The 15,873-nt window shown below is 38.3% G+C and overlaps 1 protein-coding gene across 5 annotated transcripts in view; it reads right to left on the minus strand.

Moving 5' to 3' along the window:
- The window catches only part of PRDM5 (PR/SET domain 5), a 130,804-nt gene that overhangs the window by 33,946 nt on the left and 80,985 nt on the right, over nucleotides 1-15,873 (minus strand). For 4 of the 5 annotated variants that reach the window (XM_054990171.1, XM_054990170.1, XM_054990169.1 and 1 more), the window contains 2 exons: nucleotides 15,226-15,386; nucleotides 12,442-12,535 (listed from right to left, as the gene is read on the minus strand). In XM_054990171.1, coding sequence (XP_054846146.1) covers nucleotides 12,442-12,535; nucleotides 15,226-15,386 — 255 coding nt within the window. Of the gene's footprint in view, nucleotides 1-10,583; nucleotides 10,671-12,441; nucleotides 12,536-15,225; nucleotides 15,387-15,873 lie in introns of those variants that run through there. The other variant, XM_054990173.1, reaches the window with a different exon arrangement.

Raw genomic sequence — 15,873 nt, forward strand, 5'->3', positions numbered from 1 at the left:
GTACAGTGGATTCTCAGCATACTGGTGGCTGGCTTACGGGTAGGCTATGATACAAGCTCTTTTGATAGTAAACATTTCAACATATTTATCTTTTAATTTGAAATTGTAATGTTGAATGCCAGGCAAGAGAAAAATACATTGTTTTTCTGCTTTCTTTTGAAGAAAAATGGCATACATATGGAACAGTTTGCTGATGCATATTTTATTTATAATTTAAAACTCATTAAAAAAGAAAGTTGAAGTAGGCTTATATTTTGAAATTCAACTGTAATCAAAGTACAATTACAAAGACTGATTCCGATCAATTAATCTGCAGCTAATACTGAGGGATTCATAAATGGGAGCAACTAATAGTGGCAGAAATCCATCTGCTGCATTTTTAGAAAATTTTTTTTTTTCAAAAATAGGATGACTACCTTGAGATAAGAGCCAAATTCCACAGTGGCAGCTGTGTTAGTTTGCTAACTGCACCATGACAGCTTTAAGACCAACAGATTTATTGTGGCATAATTTTATGGGGACTACACCCACTGGATAAAATCTCCAGTCTACAAAAAGTTATGTCGTAATGAATTTGTTAATATTTAAGGTACCAAAAGACCCTTGTTTAATATTTAAATTATCAGAAAACCCTTGGTTTAAATAATACTGTTTTCATATGTTCGAGTTATCATACTTGTTAATTTAGTTATAGATTTATATTAAGGAAATTCCTGAATTTCCAGAGTTGCATCACAATGCTATAGAATAATTTCTGGTAGTGAATGTTTCAAACCAATTACACAGGAAAGTGTCAAAAAGAAGTCTGCTCAGGCATCTTTTTACTACTTTTTTCTGTTACTTAGCTCAGATTTTTCCTGATCAGAGTGCTCACTAAATTAGACTAAGGTAACAGAAACTTTCTTATTCAGACCTGTAATAAGAAAATAATGCCAAATCACAGGTACAACATATCTGGCTAAATCAAGATAATTTTTCTAGGCAGAAGGTCATTGGGGGCGAGAAAGAGAAGGCCATCTGGATCCCACATTCAACACCCTCAGCCTGGTGATCAATAGAGCAGACCAGAAAGAAAGCTGGAAGAAAGCTTTTCCAATCAGAGATAGTGTGAGGTGATGACAGAGGCAATAGCAAGTATGAATGGGCAAAAGGTTAGCGTAAAGGAGAACAGCATTCTAAGCTTGGAAGCCCTTCAGAAGGCATACAAAAGTATTTGTTTGCACCTTTATGAAATGTTTAAAAAAACATTTGGACAAATAGAACTTTTGTTGCAAGTATTGTGATTTCTTTGGCCTTCAACAAATGTTTTATGTTTTCATATACAGAAGAAAAATTCACAAAGTTTGATAATTTGAAAGTAAAAAGCAGCCTGAATTTATGTCTTAATAGAATGGGATGTGTTTATGTCTTGTGCACCTGTGCTTTCAATCAACTTATAACATAGTTACTCAAAGAACATGGGAAACCCTAGGGGCATGAGTAATTAGATGCAAAAAAAATGCAGAAGTGGTATTTTTAATATCAATAAAGTCTGGTGACACTCAGTGAAAACAGTTAACTTGAAGTCTGTAGTAACTGAGATTTAGAAAGGGCTTTTTCTGGGCTCATTACATTATGTACATTTTTCATTAAATGCACAATGGGGATAAAAATGGAAACCTTAACATTCAAATAATGTTTATATTTTAGAAACTTAATAGAAATATATCATCCACCTTAATTCTGGCTAAATACTGAGCTTAAATGTATTCTGGTTTTTAAAAACCCTACGGTTGGAGAGTTTGGTCACTACAGCTTTCATTAATTTGTAAGGAACTGGAATTTAGATGACTTAAAAGAAATACCAAGATACAGTATGACACTAAATCTCAACTTACAGCAACAAATAAACAAGGTTTAATTTAAGTTTAATGCAAATCTGGTTCAGCTCAAGTCAATATGTGGCTGGCTGTTTACTACAAAAGAAACAAGCATACATACATGGCATATCTTTCTTAAAATAAATTAAGACCCAAAAGCTTAATGAAGCTTTTGGCCATTTAAACCTAAATCCATTTATTGGAAAATAGTAAATTTACTTCAATGGCACTGCCTTCTTTCACTCAAGTGAAAGTATATTTCCTGACTACCATCTAAGATGGACAATGAAGAAACTGAAGAAACTTATTTTCTACTCCTAGGCTCCTTGGCTCAATCTTCAGCCAAAAGGGAGACTGCAACCAAGAAATCAGAAAGCCATTGAGACATCGAAGGAACTAGAAAACATCCCTAATGATAAGGAAGTGTTGCTGGGGACCAAGATCAAGATAATTCATACTATGGTATTCCCCATTACTATGTATGGGTGTGAAAGATGAACAGTGAAGAAAGGAAGAAAACTGATTCATTTGAAATTGGGGGTGGAGGAGAGTTTTACAGATATCATGGATGGCCAAAAAGATCAGTTTGGGTTCTAGACCATATCAAGCCTGAATTGTCCCTAGAAGCTAAAATTATAAAACTGGATCTTTGGTCGCATCACAAGAACACAAGAGTCTCTGGGAAAGACAATGCTAGGAAAAGTGGAAGGCAGTAGAAAAAGGGGAAATTCCAATATTAGATAGCTTGACTTAATAAAGGAAGCTGTAACCTCCATTTTGCAACATCTGAGCAAGGCTATTAACAATAGGACGTTTTGGAGTTTATTAATTCATACAGTTGCTATAAGTTGGGAGACTTGACAGTACATAACACTCATTCATAACATCTAAGGGCCAATAACTAGCCATTCAGTAGCCTGCAAAAAAGTTATACTGGTGATCATGGAACAAAGACATGCAAGCTAGGGAAAGCGGGTATGACTGAGTGAAAAAGCTCGGTTTCAAGTGGGTGGCCATGTTGGGTCTGTGATAGAAGAGCAAGCTTTGGGTCCAATAGCACCTTCAAGACCAACTAGATTTCCAGGATATGAGCTTTTGAGAGTTAGTCCTTCCTTCAATATGAAGAGAGCTCTGACTCCTGAAAGCTCATACCCTGAAAATCTAGTTTGTTTTTAAGGTGCTACTGGACCCAAAACTTGCTCAACTAGCTTGGTGGATCAAACCTAAGGAATCTACTTTTATTATTTACATGTTTGCTTTTTCGCATGTAAAGTTGGGGATGGGGTGTGATTTAATGAAGATTAGAACATGGATAAGGAGAGCTAAGCCCTGTCATTAACTTCTTATCTTGATAGGCTCTGTTATTTGAAGTATTTTGTTCCCAGCCAGTAATGAATTCAGCTGGGGGAAAATGCATAAAACAGTAGAACACAGTCAGGTGAGGAGGAAAAGGAAGCAGCTACACGCATGTTCCACAGCCCTTTACATACAACCCCTCAGTGTGTCGACTGAATGTGGGCACAAGCACCCTGGCCTTGCCCCATGCCTCCTTATGACTGCTGGCTTGATCACAATGCTTACATGCAGAGGCAATGCTCATGCGTACACTCTCTCCCCATGATCATAGATGCTGCCTTCTGAACAGTGCTGATCACAGAAAGGGAGCATTCATGTGGACATTGTCTATAGGAACAGGCACTGTGCTCATAAGCCAGATATCACACAGAGACAGGGCCAGTGTGCTTATGCCCACTCTCCTCGACTGCACATTCTGCCAACACACAGAGGGTTCATGTGTACAGAACTCATTTTTAAAAAACAGACCTTACCACTTGCTGGACACATGAATGGGCAAGCATATAAACAAAAATCTTGTTTGGTCCTAAAAAGAGTTAGTAACATGCAGTTAGGCCCATAGGCTTAGGTGCACTTATGGAATCGGTGCTCCCCACCCCGCTTTCTGAAAAGAAACATTACAATCTCTGACCTCAATGAACCCAGCACTGGTTCTCTTTCCAGCTCCTCACATTAATCTATCTATTAGGTGTTGTAACTCATTTGATCTACAGAAGTCACTGGCTATCAAGACCATCATCCTTTGAAAAAATGCCCCTCTCTCATCCACTAGTAGCAAAGCAACAGGAGGCTGACAGCTGCCTGAGACTTTACAGGTACTTTTGAAGATTTAACTGTCACCAGGGAGATAAACTAGACAATGATGTACGACCCAAAAGGGTTAGGAATGCAAAAGTCTTAACTTTGTGGTTTACTATAATGAAAGTATTTTTACAGGCAACAAGTTCTTAATTTTTGAAAAAGATCACTCTTTTGTTCCTTATGAGATGAGGCTTCAGGAACATCTGAAGGAATTTTCTGTGGCAACAGCGCAAGAGGTGAAGGAAAGCAAGAAATTCCAGTCAAAAGGACATAGTGATTGCAATTTGCAATCGAATCCAGAAAAGAGCAGATTAAACAATTTGTTCTTTCACAAGTCAATTTTGCTAGTTTGTATCTATTCTTATAAAACCAATGGCAATTGATAGTAGAGTTTGGCATCAACTTGCAACTTAGCAAACATAAGATATGAAATGTTTGAATATTCAAGAGACTCAAGTGGACTATATTGTTTTTCTCATGTCTAAATTAAAAAAAAACAAACCCTTGGCACATAGGAAACCAGCAGATCTGAAAAAAGCATTCAACCTAGGTTTCTGCCCAAAATGATTTTTTTCTACACCCCCCCCCCTAAATTTTCCCTCATGAAGAATTTTAACCCATGAAGCTGCCATATACTGAGTTCACTTAGCCCTGTTTAAATTAGACCTGGAAAAAATGTAAACTAAGGAAAGGTGCAGGGCTTTTTTTCAGCAGGAATGCGGTGGAACAGAGTTCCGGAACCTCTTGAAAATGGTCACACATGGCTGGTGGCCCCGCCCCCTGATCTCCAGGCAGAGGGGAGTTTAGATCTCCCTCCACGCCGCTTGGCAGTGCAGAGGGCAATCTAAACTCCCCTCTGTCTGGAGATCAGGGGGCGGGGCCACCAGCCATGTGACTATTTTCTCCGAGGGCAACCCACTGAATTCCACCACCTCTTTTCTCAGAAAAAAAGCCCTGGAAAGGTGTATCATGTTCTCAAAGTGGCAAGCTCATGACAATAGCCAGTTAGCTACATTTTGAACCAGCTGCAGTTTCTGAGAGCTTTTCAAAGACTTACAACAGTTCACTCTAGAAAATACTAGAGTGTGTATATAAGTGTGGCCTAATCATATCTCTTCATCGTCTACCCATCATCTACAAGCATCTTTCTTGTCTTGATAGTTTCAGGTGAGTAGCCAGGTTGGTCAGCAAGATTAGAGTAGCACCTCAGTGACAACAATATTTTCAGGCAGCATGTACCCTTGCATTCTGACTCTCTTCTAACACACCCATCTTTTGACTGGGATATAAAGGCTCAGGGATTTCCATTCCTGCCTGTAGCTGACAAAAGGAGCTTTGATTCTCAAAAGCTTATTCCCTGAAAATTGTCTTTAAGCTGCTATTGGACTCAAATCTTGCTGTCTTGTCTTGATTATTTTTTTTCTTGCTTATCATTCAGCTTATCACTGACAAGACCCTACAAGAGGCAAAACGGGTATGTGGGAGATGGTTGCTCTATCTGGCTGCCCCTATCACCTATTCCTGTTTTTCTCTCAAAGAATTTGCCACTCATTTGAATACACTTCTTGAATACACCAGAACTGCTAAAAAGAACAGGACTCTTGTGTTACTCCAGTACAGAGCAATCTACAAGAAAGGCTAAGCAAACAGACTCAAGAATATAGAAGATCCATATCCTCCTTAGGACATGTTTAAAAGATGAGATAGGGCTGGAGACCAACCATATGTTAATAACACAGTACCTGCAATATCTGGATGATTTTTCTGTGTAGTTTCATATAGATTTTAACTAAGCACCAGAAACAAGATAGAAACTTGTAAAACTGCACAGGGCAAAAGCTGCAGAAAGGACCAGCTGTCATCTAGCACCATCTTCTTGAGCCAGCCATTGGAAACACTGAAAAAATGGTACTTCCCAAGGCTGACCTAATGAGGGAGTTCTGAAGAATACCATCGTTAGCGTCATCAGAAACTATGGCAAGATCTGGAAGAACTACAGGGACATCCTCCTGCTATTTATCCACTAATGAAGATCACCTACTGAACTAACAAAGAATATCTCAGTGCCAAAACTGAGCCTGAAGCCAGATCGGAAATGATCTAGATACAGTAGTTGAAAGGCTACTACAAATTCAACCATTTTGACCAGCTATGAAATGTTCAAATCAGAGGCACTGAAGGATAAGACCTATGTTCCTTTGATCTTGGGTTACTCAGGGACAAGAAAACTAACCCTGAGGATACTTCGGATATAGTTACTGACTTCTGTATCCATTACAGACTTCTGCTTTTTATATTACTTGTTGAAAATTTTCTGGCAAGAACTGTGCCGTTCTTATGCATTTCTCTAGTTATTCTGTGTTTGTTGCTCCTCATGAAATGTACAGCTGCTACTTAAGTAGAATTGCATAAATTGAGAAAATAAATAAATTCTAGAACAACAGATAAATGCAATTAAATCTGTTTCTTTGGTTGATGTGCTTTATTTTCACTGCAGGAGGGAAAACGCCAAACCATTTCCTTTTAACTGGAAGCACTTGAGAGTTGAACAAGGACTACAATATATCTTTTCACAACAGCACTCACATCAATTCTCCTATGCTCATGTGGATAAAAGATACAATCTAAAGGCATGTTACGCTATAGACATGGCAGGTAAGAAGTGTGTTGAAGATGCCTGAAACTAGCACTGAAGAGCACTAAGTATACAGTCCAGACAAGCATATGCAGCTTTTAATTCTTTGGTACCAGCACAAGAATGATAAGTACATCTGACATACCTATTCAAACAATAAAGATTCAGAATGTGATCTCAGGGTTGTTATCCTAAGAAAACACACCTATGTCTTTACAAACAAGGAATTTTTTGTGTAATTCAGCCACATCCTCTTGCAAATTATTTTGGGTCATTCATAGTTCACTGTGTTTCTCTGTGAAACTGTGAGCTATAGCTAAACAAGATAATAATTCTGCTACTGCTTCACAATTAAGTATCTTGAGGTAAACAGCAAACAGAGTAAAATGCCCGTGATTCTTTTCAGTTGACCTTATCACTTTGAACTAAATTCACCCTATGTGTAAATGAATCTCAGACTACAATGCGTTAGAAGATTATTTTCATATATGATCTCATGTAACCAAGACCTCTGTTAGGAAAAAGGGTATCTGATTAGGTTTACCATGCTAAAGCAAATTTTAAGTATCACTATATTTCAGAAAAGCATTTTGTATCATGGGATCAAGGACTGTGATTTCTTCGTGCTGGACTGGACATCTCCAGAAGAGCTACTATTCTAAATAATCCTGGTACCTATGCCCACTGGTCCTAAATGACCAGTTTTCCTGGGCAGAAAAACTAATCTCTAAATGGGGGCAGGGGAGAATTCCCAGGTTACTGAACACTAAAAAAGTCCATGGCTCTTTAGAGGTGAGCAGTGAGGGGCACCGCTCTTCTCTGTCATCCACAAAAAGGCACCATTCAAAGTAAGACTGGAGTTCTGACCAAGATATCCTGACAAATTATGCACGGAACCAAGCCTGTTTACTGTCAGTGTTGCAAAATGAGTAGTATACGTTAATACACATGTACTTTTGAAACCTGAAGTTTGATTGACGTTTGGCTGGACAGAAATTATCCTTTCCTCTCACCTTCAAGTTTGATCCCTTATATTGTTATGGAGGTCACCATTAGGAAGAAGCATTTGTCTCCTACTAGAGTAAGAGCAAATGCTTCCTCTGACAGAAATTATGAGCTTATAAATTATAATCAAGCAAAGAATGGAACATCTAGCAGATTAAAGCAAGTCTGAAGGAGAGTCTAGAAGCTGTGCATCAGAATATGAATGTTATATTTGCAAAGAAGGAAAGTTAAGAGCAATCTTCACTTCCAAGGTATTATAAATAGTGTGCTTATTACATTATTTGATAATTTCTGTATCTGAAATAATTAGTTTTCCAGTTTGTGACACAAGCATTCATGGAGTGAGACAGCAGACTATTGTTTCAAAATAAGACAGTGGTTTATTATTAGATTTCTATGGCCATGGACAAGGAAAGACAGTCACAAGTACAAACAACAGATGGTATATGTCAGCACTGAGTATTGGATGCAACTATAGGCAAATAATTAACCTCCAGGCCCACAGCTTCAAAATCCCAAATTGTACTCCATAGATTTCCTTTCACAATTTATGAACAACTAGGGGAATTTATGTTATGGTCAGAGGATTCCTTTGTTGAATTAACCCCAGTTCCCTCTGACCTAAGAAGCCATAAACCAACAGGATATAGCAAGGGAGAATGTGCTATAGTGTTCTTTGACCCACAGAGAACCGTCTCCATCATTCCAATGTTTGAAGCTTTAAGATGATAAACTACAGGAAATTCTGTCCAATTTTTATGTACATTGAAACTTTCTATCAAATCAAAAGCTCTAGTTAAAACTGAGTTCACAGCACATCACATTACTCCTGCAAAAGTGCATTCTAGGGAACCACAACAGCAGATAAGTGAGTTGATAAGTACAAGAAGGAGGCAGAAATGAACATAATCTATGCAACACTCAAGAGGGCTGAGGAAAGTATGAGCTTGTTTACAGTTTTTATGTTTCACACAACAAGTCTCTTATAGCTTAATCCCCAAGAACGAGAGCCATCAAAATTAGTAATATGATTTACTGGTGAATGATCATGCATGCTATCAGTCATGTTTAGTGAGCATTTCCCATCTGCCTCACATCTAGCACAGCATTCTCCAACAACATTTTCACATTTCTCAAGTGTTCAGCATCTGTGCATGCAACTGTACAGCCTTGGGCCAATGGCTTTCAAATGCCAGTGGCAATTCATGCTGTAAATGTTGTGTAGGCATACAATTTCACAAACAGAAATCTGCTGTGACTCTGATGCAAAATTGACTCACATGAGGGTGGAGAGTGGACAAACTCAACAGGGAGAAGAACTTGGCAGTAGACATAGGCATGAACCAGAAAAAAACCGAACCATGGGGTTCATGGTTCGTGGGGTTTCCTCGAACCACAAACTGGCATGGAACTGGCCCAGTTATGAACCAGTTCGTGGTTTGTGGGGTTCAAATGCCCTTTCCGGCAGGGAAAGGGGCATTTAATCATTTAAAAGGCCCTTTCCTGCAGCTTGCAAGGGGCAGGACCCTTTAAACTACAAGCTGGCAGGTGGGAGAATCCCCCCCTGCTGCCTGCCAGCTGATAGTTTAAAGGGACCTGCCGCTTGCAAGTGGCAGGAAAAGTTTAAATGGGGAAAATGGCCAGTTAAACTGGCCCTTTAATATGAACCAAACAAACCAGTAGTCCAGTTCGAGGAAGTTTGTGGAAACAAGCTTCCACGAACGTGGTTCACGAACGCTGAACTGGGCTGGTTCATGGGGGGTTTTTGGTTCATATTTAGGTTCATGCCCATCTCTACTTGGCCCAGAACAAAAAAAGTGGCAAGCCACCCGGAAAATGGAAAAATATCTTTGTATATATAGGCATGAAACATGCAAAAATATCATATGACAAGTGTGTTCAATATATGTACAATAATATTACAGTGTATTTATATAATCATAATACATTCAAGGATCTTAATTGTCTATCTCATATCTCAGTCCAATCTGAACAAGAGACTCAGCGCCCTGTTCCCATGAATCCTTTAGGAACTAGGCAAATGCTCCAGTGTGGTGTGAAAGAAATGGTAAATGCATATTGATTTATGTCCATCATTGTTTTTTCTTATATAGGTGACACTCAAGATGTTGCATCTAGGATCCCGCTGGAAACAGCCCAAACTGCAGCCGGCTAGACGGCAGATTTTGTCATCCAGACTTCCTCAGGGGCTGGAGGATCGCCTAAATGAGTGTGAATGTTTCTCAAGACCCAGAGAGAAAATGACATGGACACAAAGGCTCACATCTTTGTTTAGGACCAAATTAGATGTGATGAGAAACATGGAGCTGCCACAATGAAGAGAATGCAAAAAGATATTCAGCCTGCACCACCTCCATTTCTCATAGTATGAAGACAGAAATTGTTTGTCAATAAGGTTCAAGAAACACCTTCACAATTAGGTTATCAGAGGAGTGGAATATCTTGTTCTGTCATATCTGAACACTCTTCTTCTCTGTCTCTAGCTGGGAAAAGCTAACAAAACTCCCTTCAGTCAAGTTCTTTTCTCAGCTGGAGACAGAGGTTGAGGATGCAATAATGGGTGGTAGACAGAGGCAACAGCAGCCAGTAAGGGAATGAGCAGAGAGGGGGAAGACCAATATGATTCTGTATTCAGCAATATGCTGCAAACTTTTTTTGTATATCTCTCCACAGTATTATAAATATCAACTTTGGCCCTTAGTATGATAGTGTGGTACTGTCCTACTGTTCTAGATGAAGGTTCTGCAATGTTATGATAATTACAACAGTTCATATTGCTCTTTTCAAATCACTTACCCTATACAAGTATGTTGATACTATTAAAGTCTGCAACAAGTGGGCAGTCCCAGACATCATCCTTCCTCAGCTCCTTACACGGATTTCCTCCCAGCATTATTTACAAGCATCCTGGTAACCCACAGCTTTCCATGAGTCTTTATTTTCCAACTGATAACCACTGTTTTAGTACTTCTTGAAAGGGGATACAATTTCAGCTATACAATCCAAACATTCATTGGCATAATCAGTATTCATCCCTAGTTACAGTCAGAATTACAAACAGGACCAAACAAGTAAACAGCTTTAATCTTAACAGGTGGCCATGAGAGATGGAAGCGATTAAAACTTATCAAACATATTAGGAAGCCAAGTGATTAAGTGCACATGTTCTGTCATCTTCCTGCAAGCCAAATTTGTTTATGCAAAACTGAACAGAATGTCATAGAAAGACTATTTGTTAACAAGTGCTTTGCATGTCAAACGCCAATCCTCACCCTTTTAAGTTGGAAACTAAACATCACTAAAACTCTCTGCAGCTTGCCAATCTTTGAATATGTTGTGTTTGGTGTACACAATGCTCCAGGGTATCTACTTTGTTGTGGTAATGTCTGTCTACTATATACAGTCAGATATGTAGATAAGGCAAAATACTTAAATTGGGTAAAAGAGATAAGCCTAACTTGTACTGTAAGAACATGGGCATACTGACTGGCTGTGGGGGATTGGTGATGAGAGAGGTGAGTTCGAACTGGAATATGAAAACACATGAATCAAGTCTCAGAGAAAGACTGTACGCCCCAGCAGGGCTCCCAATCTTGACGGATACATTAAAAGTATCACTTTCATTCCAATAAATATATTTATGTGTGAAAAAGAGTCTGTACAATAGCAACAACAATAACAACAATAATAACAGAGAAAAGACAACCACAGAGAAAGAAATGGGACATTGAAAATTAAGGCAATAATGGAGTGTTGTTACCAAGCAAGTCTGAGCAAGGGCACCAAAAATGAATGTTTGCCATCTAGAAAGAAAAGTTCCCTGACTCTGATGTAATAGAACAGGGATTGTGTGGCCAAAGATGGTATATAATGAGAAAAAGACATTTTCAGATATTGAACCTGAAGAAATAAGAAGGAAAACAACTGAGCTAGAAGACCAAAACATAAACGAAGAAATGGAAAAAGTTGAATGCGAAACCATGGGAGCTGCAATCGTGAGACTGATGCCTCAACATTAAGCCAATATTCACAACATGGTAGAAGAACATCCAGTTTTATTAGAGAAGCAAGAAGATTTAAGAAGGAGATTCCTTGAAACCATGGCTACCATGGGGGTATGAAGGTGTTTGCCAAGGTGTTTGTTTCAAAAACTAAATTAAAGAAAATCAACCCTGTTGATGCTGCAATACCAACCACCACCACCCAGCAAACATTATCTGTTGTGATATAGTTCAGTTGTGGTCATAACGAGAGAGTTTGGGTATGACGTTGACAAATCAATGAACATATTGAAAAAGAAGACACCAAAATGGAAGCTTTGTCATTGATCTAAGGTGCAACAAAATTCAGAAGGGCACAAGTTGCTTGAAAATTTTGAAAGATGGAAAATTAAAGAATGAAAAAATCAAGAATTCTACAAAATGTCCTCTGTATGACTAACCCTATGCAAATTGCCCTCCAAAGCTACCCCATTTGGATTAAGACTTGCTGAAGCCCCAAACTATGTCAGATTTAAGAGACCACACAGCTTTTCCAAAATAATGGTAATTTAGCAATTTATAACTTTATAAATTAATCCAGCTCTGCCTGTGTGGAAACCATTTAGTTTCTGACATAGTACTTGTACGGTTTTCCCCTAGGTGCAAATATCAGCTCAGTCAAGCAAAGCCAATTGATAAGGCAAACAGACAAACCAGCAATGTGTCATGGCGATATTTAAATGTCTGAAAATGGCTCTTCATGTATTACAAAGAAATGCTGTACCTGTATGACTTCGAATATGTACTCTCAATGTTCCATTGCTTGCAAACTTCTGCCCACAATATGGACAAATTTTTTCCTTTTCACCTGTGTGAGTCTACAGGAGAGGAGAGATATGAAGTATGAGCTTAGTTACAAAAGAAAACAAAACTTAATATAGCTATATTCTTATATTTCTTCTTCTAAGAGTCTAAAAATATCATAATGCTGAATTCAAATTTAAGAGTTTAGCAGTGGTTCAGGATTACGAAATTCCTAAACAAATTAGCTATTCACTGCAAAATAAAACAGGTTATTTAGCCTAAAGAGAAGGCAAATGTGACTTTTTATTCCTTACATAGTTTGATGTATAAAAATTCAATTAATCTTTACTGGTTCTTGAAAATGCTTATGGTATTAGTAATAATTTAGTATGGCCTTGTTACTTCCATATTTGCAGTATCCCTTAATAGTGTTTTTCAAAACAGCAATTGTTAGCTTGATTTCTTAATGATAAATTCAACTTCCATATATATTTATTTATTTCGAAAATCTTTTTAAGACTACATTGTCACTAAATGACTGCCTGGCTTAAAGTTTCAATTTGTGTTCTGTTCTATTGGTACCTGCTGTTTCTAGTTAAATAAAACTGTTAACTGAGTTTGACCTACCAAACAATTTTCAAATAGAAAGGTAGAAGAGTGAGAGGCAGGTGTTTGAGTACAATATTTAGCTTTTTATTGTCTGTTTCAACTGCCTAGTCATAAGACATCACGATTGTCAGTTAACTTGGACTGTAATTCATATTCAATGCAATGGAGCCTGATTCTCCATCTTTCTTTTCTAAAGTATTTATTGGTGCTTTAGATGATATTAGATGAAGCATTGGGCTGATCCAATGTTGACTATAATGAGAAAAATCTATCTAGAAGGTAAACATTGCAATCTACCTTCCCCAATGAAAAGTAAGCCCCATTGAATGGACCTGAGTAACATTCTAAGTACACCTGCTTAGCATTGCTTTCTAAGGGCCAAACTAGAGGGATTCAGCATCCCTGAGTCCGCCATTTTCAATTCTTAAAAAAAAAGAATTGAAAATACTACTGTGCCTGATCCTGCTGGGAACTGTGGTGTGGGAGAATGAAGGGCTTCTGCCCCCGTTCAGTTTTCAAGAACTGAAATGTACACTGTTCCGGCTTTTGAAAACAGTATTGTGGGACAGGAGCCTCTCATTCCCCCTGCTCTGCAGTCCCTAGGAGGATCAGTCCCCCACTGCATTTTCAAAAGTTACTTGTTGCTACACATGAATTAGAGTAGCAACAAGTAAGAGGCTCTATTCAGAGTCCAGAGGCACTGATGGACGTTCATACTAGCAGATATTACAAGGTAGCAGTAGAGGAATGTGGACTGCCAAATCAGTAGTTTAAACATACAGGTTTAGCTGCATCACATATTCATAGCAATGTGATTGTTCATTCTTCACATGATAAGGGGTAATAGAGGGAAGTGTGGCAGTTTCTGAACGGAACAGGGAAATCCACAGATTTCATCCAATCCTTAGTAGAAATATAATCTGAACAAAACTTCTGTTTTCTGTCTTCCCTGTTGCTATTGCATCACAGAATTGCTATTTTCCTTTCAAACGCTGAAGTTATTAACAATTGAAACAAAACTATAAATTTTAATCTCAGTCATGCAAGGTGACAAAGGAGAGGACCATCTAGGAATTTATTTCAATCTCAGTGACTGCCGCCAATGACTCCTGCACACTAGTGGATAAACAATGTTTATATTTGCTCTCCTAATTGAAAGCCTAGATTTACAGAGAGAGGGAGCAAGAATGTTGATTTAGCACATCTTATCAAATGCAACAGCATACACCCTTAATAGAATCAAAGTTAAAGCAAACAGAGATTTGTCAATACTTCAATCTCCAAAACGTGATCTTGGTCATTTGAGGGCATACACCTTGCAATGGCTTTAAAAATGAAAGAGTTCAACATTTTCCACAGCAATCTGTACACCTTGAGCGACTGGACTTGTTTCTGATCAAACTGCTAGCAAATGCAATAAGCAGAAATGTAGAATTACGTCCCTTACTCCAACTTTTCACAAACTCTTCTAGGCTCTTGATTCAAGAAGATAGTTTCAGTTAAATTGTTGGTATTTATTTATTTATAAAATCTATAAACTGTCTCTCTAGAGATCTGAAGATGATTCAAATAAAAAATACAATAAAACATTTTTAAAATAAGAACTATCAATAATAAAACACACCACCGAGTTGGCTCAAAGGAGTCGTTTGATTGCTTCAGGGCAGTGTGGCCTAGGGTGGAGACCTACTCTGCTGCCATACATCACAAGACACAGCGATGAGTAATAGCATTCTTTACATTACATTTACACTAATTCAAACACTGATTCCTGCCCCTCCCCAAACAGGTAAGTAACTGAAAATAACTTTGGTGTGGTGGCATTTCACATAATGGCTATAAAATCTGAATGTTGTTTTCCATGTGGCTTGACCTAGCCCTATGGAGATGATTCATTTCAGAATCCAGTAAAACAGCAGCAGCTGCAGTGAAGGCTTCCGGGAACAAGATGAGGGCAAGAGCCTACCTATTTATCCATGATATTTGCATGCTTCCTGAAGGAGTTTAGGATAATGCACATAATTTTCCCATTTTATCTTTGCAACAGCCCTTCACGACAGGCTTGGCTCAGTGAGAATGACTAGTTCAAGGTCACCTGGTGAGCTTCCACAAGACTACTGTGACCAAACTGTGAAAAATAACAGATTATACTTACTTTTTTATGGCTCTTCAGCACAGAGGGTGTCACAAAAGCTTTGTCACATAAGTCACATTTATATTTCTTATGACCATCATGAACAACCTGTATGTGAACATTTAGTGTGTCTTTCCTTTTGAAAGTAGCATCACAATGATCACACTTAAATGTCCTTTCACCTAGGCAATTGAAAAACAAGGAAAAAGAAATATTATGATTAGCTTAATCACAGTATCAGCAAATCCAAAGACAGTCATACCACAAGCACAAAGAAGGCCTTGTTTCAGCTAGAGGATGTGGGGTCCAACAAAAAAGTGTCAACTGTTGAACACATTTGTCAAAAAACCTCAATGGATTTTTCAGAAGTGATATTTTAGACTTGCAACATGGGCATACATGGGACACACAGTCTTCGTAATGCTTTGGGGCAATACTATCTTCTGAAGGTTAGTACCCCTAGTTCTGGGTTACAACTTGCAACATGGGCATACATGGGACACACATAGTCTTCGTAATGCTTTGGGGCAATACTATCTTCTCCAGGTTAGCACCCCTGGTACTAGGAAGCATGCATTCAATATGCATGCCAAGTAGTATCTTGGAGGCACTTTTCTGCCCCCAAAAGTGTCCATATGTAGGTGTATTGTGCATGCCTCAGCAATAAAA

Source organism: Eublepharis macularius, chromosome 10 (genome assembly GCF_028583425.1).
Source record: "Eublepharis macularius isolate TG4126 chromosome 10, MPM_Emac_v1.0, whole genome shotgun sequence".
In the NCBI taxonomy this organism is placed as follows: domain Eukaryota; kingdom Metazoa; phylum Chordata; class Lepidosauria; order Squamata; family Eublepharidae; genus Eublepharis; species Eublepharis macularius.